Genomic DNA, 9670 nt, shown 5'->3' with positions numbered 1-9670 from the left:
TCAAAATTTAAATTTCATAATTGGAAAAAATCTAAAAACATTTGTTAAAAAAAAATGTGAGTATCTTTGTGCTTAAAACATGGTGGTTTAATGGAAGCCATTCCATTCTATTCTAGTCTATTTTTTATTGATTAAAGTTATTGACATTAGATTTTCTTGATTTAGGCCAAGGATATATTCTAATTAAACTTTAAAGCATGATAAATTCCATTTTTACTATAAATTTTATGGCTACTTTTTTTTAAATTTGGTTTTTAACTCAATCATTATTTTCCTTGATCTTTTCATTCAAATTAGAGCTGTGAAATTTTTTGAAATTTGCATTTAAATTTAAAAATTGAAAATGTGAATAAATAGTTTCAATGAAGAAAAAGGAACTTTTTTAATAATAGTTTACAGAATAACTATTTATTGTTCAAAATGTGAGGTTAATTATTCTGGCTAAACTTTTATAAAGCGTTAATTGGTATTTTTCCCCCCTCCAGTTATGTATCTGAAAATTTTTTTTCTTAGCAATTAATCTACTTTTTAAGGCTATTATGATGTGAAGTGTCCGATTTATTATTGTGAGATATTCTTTGTTTTATGAGATTAATTATAAACCCAGTAAAAGAACGAGCATTAACAGTATAAGCGCAGCTTAACCCTGTCCCGCCCCCATAAGGGGGCATCCATAATAACAGTATAAAAGGTATTATTTTATTCAACAGAAGAATTTGCATTTTATAGATTCTTAAGACACGAGGGAAACTTTACTATTTAAGGAATGAGGAGTAATTGGTTACCAAAGAGAAGCTGCCTAACGCACCATTAAAGTTTTGGACTGTTGTATTGTAGTCTATAAAGATATGAAACATGTCATTTTTTCAATGCATTTGCAAATTTATGTGATTTAAACCTTGCAGAGTACAAATACCTTTTGTACATTATATTATATATTTATGGAAGCAGAAGTAAAATCCCTAAATGAACAATTAAAAGAAGGAATATACATGTTGTAAGCTAATTCAAAAATCGGGTCTCTTTGCCAACTGTTGACGTCATTTGTTAAGCTTTATTACCATGAACTGGTAGGTGCTTAGCAAAGTGACATCGTCAGTTTGCAGAAAGTTGAATTTTCCGATTAACTAATGACGTGTACATATTTTACCAACCTGTCTTTGTTAGGTGGTCTGATGAAAATATGCTAACTAAATACAGTGTAATCCAAAACTGATCATCACTGTCCTAAAGTTTTAAGTATGCATGTTAAAAATTTAAAAAATAAAATTAATGCATAACTAACAATATGTGTAGTTAATAATATTTCCCCCCCCCCCATTTTAACAAAGTAAAACCTTATTTCAAGTTTTAAATGAAATTGTTCTTAGAGTGTTTAATTTTTTTTTCAGGATAGGTTCAAGTTTCGTAATTTGTCCAAGATTTTTTTAGTGGCCTTTTTGAAAGCAAATAAAGAATCTTTTCATTTGCTTTGTTTTTGTGTCAAGCACAGTTTAATTTTTTTATACTATTATAAATATTTATTGTCATAAGGTATTCATTTTTAGTTTGATGCAATATAGTTTTATCCAGCTTTTACTAGTGCAAAATTAACTGTCTCCCCTGGTGACAGGGAAGCTAAATATAATATGTGTCGATTAATAAATTTCTAATTGCCATTTTTTGTCAAAAATGCATTCCATTTGCATTTTATTATTTGTATTAAAAATAGTATTATGAATACTTTATAATATCCTGAAAACTACTTTATTTCACATTTGTTTCTTATAATTTTTTTTATTTCTGAATAGATCCTTGTAATATATTTTGAGGAATGCTTGAAAAGAATGTCTTATATTAGTTAGCAATTTTTATCAAAAGTTTTCTTATTAAATCAACATTCGAAAAGCGATCACTGATAAAAATGCTGTAACTGGCCAGCTGCAAAATTTCTTAATTTCATCCAATACCAAATCTTATATCTCTGAACTGTACAATCAACATGATCCTCACAAAAATTTACTTTCATTAAGTTAGTCAAAAACCTTTTTCAAGGTGCTTAAAAGAATACATTCAGTTCTTTAAATAATTTTATTTATTACTTTTCCCCATTAACTTATTTTTGTATTTGTTAACTGTGTAGTATCATAAAATATTAGGAATCTCTTTTTGTGCAAAAATAAAATTTAATTATTTACTATATAAGCTGCTATTATTTTTACACACTTAAAATTTTAAATGTTAAAAAAAAATATTTTTGTCATTGTAAACAGTTATTTGTGAGAGTTATTTTTTAAAAAATGATTTAGGTATGCATATTTAAAATGTATCATGGACTTTTGGATTATTCTGTATTTAGTGACTATCAAATTTTATTGTTAACTTATATAATCATGCATACAATAAAACTGGTAAATAACATATGATTATATATTTAAATCTGCCATTAACTAAAATAATCATTTCAAATCTAATTTATTAAAGTAAGTATTTAATCCATCAAATAAAAATTGATTGACATATTTTAGTTGAATATTTTCTTCATTTCATAAATAGTGATGAGTAATTTAAATCTCTAATCAGTCTTTTTGTGCATTGAAATTTCTTATTTGTAACATATAGAATGGTGATTATTAAAAAAATAATTTTTTATTCTATAATTGATAATTTGTAATTAATTTCGAACTTACTTTAAGTGAAATTCTAGTAAATGAACTATCAATAAAAACACCCAATTAGGTTCCAAGTAAATCTTAAATATTTTTTAATTGTTTCACATAATTTTATTTAGCGTTTTTAAAAACATATTTTCCTTATTTTCTAGTTTAAAAAGTTTGTTATCCATAATTTATATTGAAAAAAAAGTGTTACATTTTTATTGAGAGTATTTTTCTCTCATTAAATGTATATATTAGAATTTGAAATCTTATTAATGACTTATAGCTGAGAAAAATGAATATATTAGGTGTCAACAGGTGTGTACACTATCAGTTTTTCTTCATGCCACCTTATTCACATTTTATGTATTATAATGTTTTATCTCCGTGCCATGTCCAAGTGATATCAAGGCTTTCATATTTTTGTCAAAATGCATTCAGCAAATGTATGATGCAAAAATAATGAATATTAAAAGTTATACTTTTTAAAAAAAACTACTTTTGTACATTATATTTCACCAGTTTATTGTTTTTTTTTTAATTGAATACTTATTTTTGATTTTCGTTTTTTTTAAAGCCTTTAAAAGTGCTTTTTTCATTGGGTGTTTTAAGTGCTTAATTTACTGTTTTTCAAAATGAGATTTTTCCTTTCCTATGTTGATTTTCCTATTAAATTATGCAAAAAGACACAGCTCACATTGTTCTATTCAACGTTTTCACAATTAATTCAACCCCAATCTATTTCGGTGTATTGTCAGTTCGTAGCATATGAAAATGCAATTCGTTTTACATGATTCTAAATTTCTTGATAAGTGCTTAAAAATATTTTTTGAGTGCTGGAAAAGTGCTTAAAAAGTGCTTATTTTTTGTTGAATAATTTGGCTACGCACCTTGTCTAGAAAAACTATTATTAAAAACTAAATAAAGCACAATTTTTTTAATAAAATTTTTATTACTAGTTATTTTTTCTGAGAAAATATTACTTAATTATTCTTTATTGAAACATTGGAAGTATAATTTATAGAATTTACTGATATACTTTTAGTTTTTAAACAAATCCCTTCATTTTTATTTTAAAAATATTTTTATTAAAAAATAGTTGTCTTAAACTGCTCCTTTAAACTCTATATATACTCTACATATTTTTAATGTTAAAATTTGACTTAGTTAAAACTTAAGTATCAAGATTATTATTGTTCATTTATTAAATAATCTATGTAAGTTATTATTTTTTATTATAACCGACATTTAACAGCCGACCCAATTCTAAGTTTATTATTGCTATCATTGTTGAAATCGATAGCCTTGTAATTTTGAACTCAACATAGAAGACAAGGTGATTCCTGAATCAAGCATTGGGATAAACTAGCCTTCACGGAAGGCTTTTCGGTGGAACTAACCGGCATGTGCATTACATGCATGGAGAGGAAAAACCATGAAAACCTCCCATAGTTAACCTGGTGATAAATGGATATTTTAACCCACGATATGTCCGCACTGTGCTCGGTGCATGCCATGAGCAGAATTCATTTTAGTCAACCATTGCTGGGATTGTAACCTGGATTATTTTCATTGAGAGATGAATGCTCTATCCTTTGAGCTTGTGTTATTTAAAGTTATTAAAGATATTGAATATACATTGAGGGTTGTACATAGATCATTCAAGGTGTTCATTTATTTTCCAGATTGCAGAAGAAGCAGGACTAATTTATAGTATCCCCCCCCTTCCTTTTTCTTTCTTTTCTTCAAAGAATGTATTATTTTACCTTTAAACATTATTTCATTTAGAATCAAAGTGTATCAAGGTAGATTTTGAGTAATAAGTTATTCTGTTGGGTTATTAAGTGTTTTGTTTTTTTCTTGTAGTCAAGACCAATCTGTGAATGTGCATTCTAAGCAGGTTGGGTTAGTTGTAAAACAGTGTTTCCCAATTGTTATTTTTTCTTTTTTAGCAATGTTTTGTTTAAGTTTCTTAGGAATTTTTTATACCACTTGCGTTTTTTCCACTTCTTGCTCTGCAATTGAAGGCTTCATAAAAGCTAATTTGTCCTGTTACTTTACAAAGGAGTTCACTTGGTATAATTTAACATTACAATGCAATGCATACATAAAATAAATTCGTGAAAAGCATGTAACCTCAATGACAACTTGTTTAGGGCACCAAAACAGCTGTCAGTTACTTGCGGGATCCAAAGTTATAAAATACTTCTACACATGTTCAAACCACTACGATATTATTAATAATAAAAAAATAAATAATAGTTACAATTATCTATTTTTGAAATAATACTTATAAATTATAATTATATTTTTATCGTTAAATAACTATTTTTTATTAACAGTTATTTATTTACATTAAGCTGGCATATTAGCACTGTCAAATTTGTTGTATAAACATATATGCAGTTAGAATAAAATTTTGAATTTATCGTAATTTCTAAAAAGAATTTCTATAATTCTTTATTAGGAACTAAAATTTGTTGTATTCTTATCTGAATAAAATCATTGAAACCTCTCGTAAATAACTTATTTTATTCTCAAAACAGTTTTAAAATTTACAAAAAACAAACAGAGGAGAATGGGAATGATTGAATTAGTAAACAAAAATCCACCAGGCAATGAGAATGAAGACTGCTACGAAAAAGAAGCAAATAACCTCTTTAGCATAGTTGGTTGTACTGTCCTTCTTGAATCTTGTCAGTAATGTCGCCTGAAATGAAGGAGAATATTAATATTATAATCTTTCATTGTTTCTTCCTGAAAGTGTCTTGAATAAAAAAAGTTGATAAATAATTTTATATAAATTTTTAAGTTACAAATTTATGTTTTATAGAGCAACGGTTCGCAAATAGTGTTTCGCGGAATCCTAAGGATTTGTGGAAGAGTTAAACGCGTTTCCAGAGTTAGAACTTTATTTTAAAAACATTTTTGAAACCTGCTATTGTATTTAGATTCAATAATATTCTATTATTCACATAATATTTTGGTTACCTTTACGATATTATTTAAAATAAAATACCAATAAAAAATGGCGCATTTTTTGGAAAAAGAAATGTTATTTTTTAAAAACAATGTATTGATAAACTATGAAAAGGACAAGCATTTATAAAATATTGTATTAGTATTTACAGTCGCACTTTTTAACCAAAATAAAATCACTAAATTGTCTTTAAAGAAATATGTTCCCATATTACTCATTTTTAAGGTTAATAGCTCTTTTTAGTTTTCATTTCAACGAAATCCATAATCCGTCTTATTTCATTCATTTTCAACTTATACACCAAAAACAAATTCATAACAAGATTAGATTCAGCTCCAGGATTGGAAATTCAACTGTCGGATAAGAAACCTAATGCAAGATTATTAAGGATAAAACAATGAGAAAATGCCATATTTTTTATTAAATATTTTAAAACTAAAGCAGTCTCTTTATGGCTTAATATGTTCTTATATAGCTCTTACGTCGGGATTCCGTCGGAAGAATATTTATCATTTATGGTTCCATAACCGAAAAAAATTGGAAAATAGAGTTCCTGTACTTTGAATATGCTTAAAAATCCCCGTTGATAGGGGGGGAGGGTTTGCGGGAGGCATTTAAATGTCTCTTTTCATCAGTTTTTTCATAATAATAAAAGTAAAAAGGGTATAGGAAAAAATATTTTTCGTACAAAATAAAATATATGAAATATTTTCCTAAAAAAAAAAGTTTAAAATAAATAATCTGAATAAAATGCACAATTTTGTACCAAGATATTAAACATTATTTGTAGTTTAATTGTTGAGAAAAGAAAGGAGGAAGAGTGAAAAGAGACAAATTTCTGAAAATTCGTGTTTCATTCCGGAAGACGTATGAATAACAATAAAAATGACAGTCTTAAAATTCGTAAAAGAATTCTCGAATAAAATGCGTAGTCTGAAATGATGCGACCTTTTTGTGGGGCAAAATGAAAATCCTTTTCATCTGTATCACTTGGCACTTCTTCAGCTTTTACAGCCGTTTCTTAAACACCACAGGTTTCAAAAATTTTCATAAATTGTTGCATAAACATCAAATGTCTCGTTTGAGACTAACTATAACAAGTCCTCATTTTCTTCATTATTAGCATCAGGACACTTCTGAAAGTGAAATTACTCCGATATTTTATTTCGGCAGAATTTCTGAACGATAGATACATGAATTCTCTGGTTTCAAAAACGATCTAAACGGGTATTTATTAACATTATAAATTATAAGAATAACATTTGTGACGAGACCGTTAAATCAAGACGATACATACTGAAAAACGAAAGATGCGGGTACGAGGGATCGAGGATCTGAATTAGATGGTATAAAATCTTGAAAGAGCAGGTTTTAATATAGTTCACCCTCCATGTAACCATGCGTAGGATATTATTAAAAGAATGAATTATGCATAATATATTCTTTCAAAAGTATATATTATGCATAATATATTCTGTCAAAAGTATATATTATGCAGTAATATTTTTTAGATTATTGTTTTAAAATTGTTATTTACTTACTGAACATTGAAATTCTTCATATAATTATAGGATCAAAACGGCAAGCATAAATTACATCGGAAATTTAAAATTATTTCATTTGCAAATTTTTGCTAATCTTGAATTCATTTTCAATCAAACCACCCGCTCGAATCTTTACATATTGAAACAAAGGAAATATATTTTTCTTACGAGTTGCGTTTGTAGAATAAACGAATAAAAATCAGATTATCTCTTTGTTTTTCTCTGTCTAAAAATGTTCGTTAGTTTCTGTTATTAAATGCTTGACTGCGAGATTTTTAATACGTATCCTTTTCCACAAAAGTCTTTCTTTTCCAAATGACTTTGAATTGAAATAAATTTTCTAAGAGGGAGCATCCTGCTTAGTAAACTTCTCGGACCTTCAGCTTACATCGATTTTCGCATAAGGGGAGAGATGAGAAATGTTCCACCCCCATGAAAATCGATGGACACCAGAATATTTTCTTTTGGAACTCCGAAACCGTAAACTATTTTCGGAATAAAAACATGTTTGTCGGTCCCTTGTTTGGGAAGAAAATACATCGAGTGTCATTATTATTTTTTCTTTTTTTTCCGCATTCTTTTTTCTAGGACAAATGTCAAATTATTTCAGAATTTATTCGTACGAATGAATTCTAAATTCACATGAAATAATTCGTTAGAATGAACAGGAATGCGAGGATTTATTTCGCGTAATGGTATAACATAATAATCATTGAGTGCTTTTAAAAATGAATTTGTTCAGTGATACGTTAATTTCAATTAATTTTATTTCCTAAATGTCAGCAAAGCTTCTTCTGATATTTGTCATATTTTGCTTTTGCTTCTTTGAGTTAAATTTCAGGTATGATTAGAACAAATTCAAGAGCAAAAGTCATTTTGCATAAACACCATCGGCGAAATACAAATGCTTTGTTTTTTCCCTCAAAAAGAAGTTTAAAAATGCTTTATTAACAATTTTAACAGAGAGTTTTTATTTAATTTCTTGTTAAGTTCGTAATATAGATTTACATGTATAATGTTGTACTTCAATTCGAAACTTTAAAGGTAAGAGAGGAAAAAAAAACATGTTCGGAGTTTGCTAAATTAAAATAAAATAAATATGTTTCCCTAATAAACATTTTAAGCGTTTATGGCATTTTTTTAAAATTTTCATTTCGAGGTAAACCATAATTCGGATTATATTATTCATTTTCAGCTTATGTACAGTGCAGACTAAGTTATGAAATCAGAAACAAAAACCATTTTCTCAAAATAAACATACCTTTTTTTTTTTTTTTTGACGAATTTGGATTTTTGACCATCAAAATATAGGGGGTTGCCGCAATCTGGGAAATACGGTCCCAACAGTTTGGACCCTTTAATGTTAATTTTGCTTTTTACATATTCCGCCATATCTCGAGAACTTTTGTAGCGAATTGAAAAGTTTTTACACTCAATTATAAAATTTGTTTATCCAAAGATAATTCCATGTAAAAAATAACTTTTAATGAATATTTATAATTTTTCATTATTTATTTAATATTAGTCGAAAAAATTCATTATTGTAAGGCATCAAATTTTTTACATCATTTTAAAGAATAGATTAAAACTACCAGCAAAGATTAAAATTATTGTGAGATCGGTAAAATAGTTCGAATTTTTAATCTACGCCTTTTTTTGCTTAAGAATTTCTCGAGATATGGCAAAATACGCAAAAAGTAAAATTAACAACATTAAGACCAAAATTTGGACTGCTCTCTTGACCTAACTATTGGGACAATATTTCCCAGATTGTGGTTATCAACTGTATTTTGAGGATCCGAAATCTGAATCCGTCGAGAAAAACGTATGTTTATTCAGAGAAAGTACGTTTTGGCGTCTGATTTCGTATATTAAAATATCGTCTACTGAAATTAATTAGCATATTTGAGGTCACCCCTTTGAATCATTAAGAATGATTCCTAGAACTTACGTTTTATTTTTCTAACTATAATATTGATCAAAATAACTCAGGCTGGTAAAAACAACTATAAAACATGTGAATAGAATTTGTTGCCACGCATATGTTAATGTGGTTGGTAATGTATGTAGTTGCTCAAATTCACTCTAGTTTCACAAACTTGCTGCAATACTGATGTAATTCATTTTTCTTCAAAAATGATATAACTACTAAATATCAATTTTGTATAATGCAAACTATCTTTCATTAAAAAAAACTTTATTTTTAAATTTAACTTCTGTGTCAAGCGGCTCAAAAATTATACATACCCAAATAACTGTTCGGAATTTTTTATCTTTTAGTGCAAAGATTTTTTACAGGCATCAATATATTTAACAATTTCAATAAAAATTTTTTTTGCTTCTTGTCCCTTTATAATTAGCTGATATGCAAAAGAAAAATATGTTACTGCAATAATTCCGATTCAGAATATTATATTTATTATATCCGAAAAATCCTTTTAACGTTTTTATTATTTGCAGGCTTAGTTGTGATATGAAATAGTACTTTTTTTTAATCGAATAATTTGATA

At 27.1% G+C, this 9670-nt stretch overlaps 1 protein-coding gene across 1 annotated transcript in view; it reads right to left on the bottom strand.

Moving 5' to 3' along the window:
- Positions 1–5149: 5149 nt before the first annotated feature.
- Positions 5150–9670, bottom strand: part of LOC107455826 (bcl-2-related ovarian killer protein homolog A) — a 95391-nt gene continuing 90870 nt past the window's right edge. Inside the window, exon 4 of the mRNA XM_016073538.4 lies at positions 5150–5346. Within this exon, the coding sequence (XP_015929024.1) occupies positions 5230–5346 (117 nt within the window). The 3' untranslated portion in view covers positions 5150–5229. The remainder of the gene's footprint in view (positions 5347–9670) is intronic.

Source organism: Parasteatoda tepidariorum, chromosome 8 (genome assembly GCF_982258835.1).
Source record: "Parasteatoda tepidariorum strain Cologne lab strain chromosome 8, Ptep-v5.0, whole genome shotgun sequence".
Lineage (NCBI taxonomy): Eukaryota > Metazoa > Arthropoda > Arachnida > Araneae > Theridiidae > Parasteatoda > Parasteatoda tepidariorum.
This window is presented reverse-complemented; position numbering and strand designations above follow the sequence as displayed.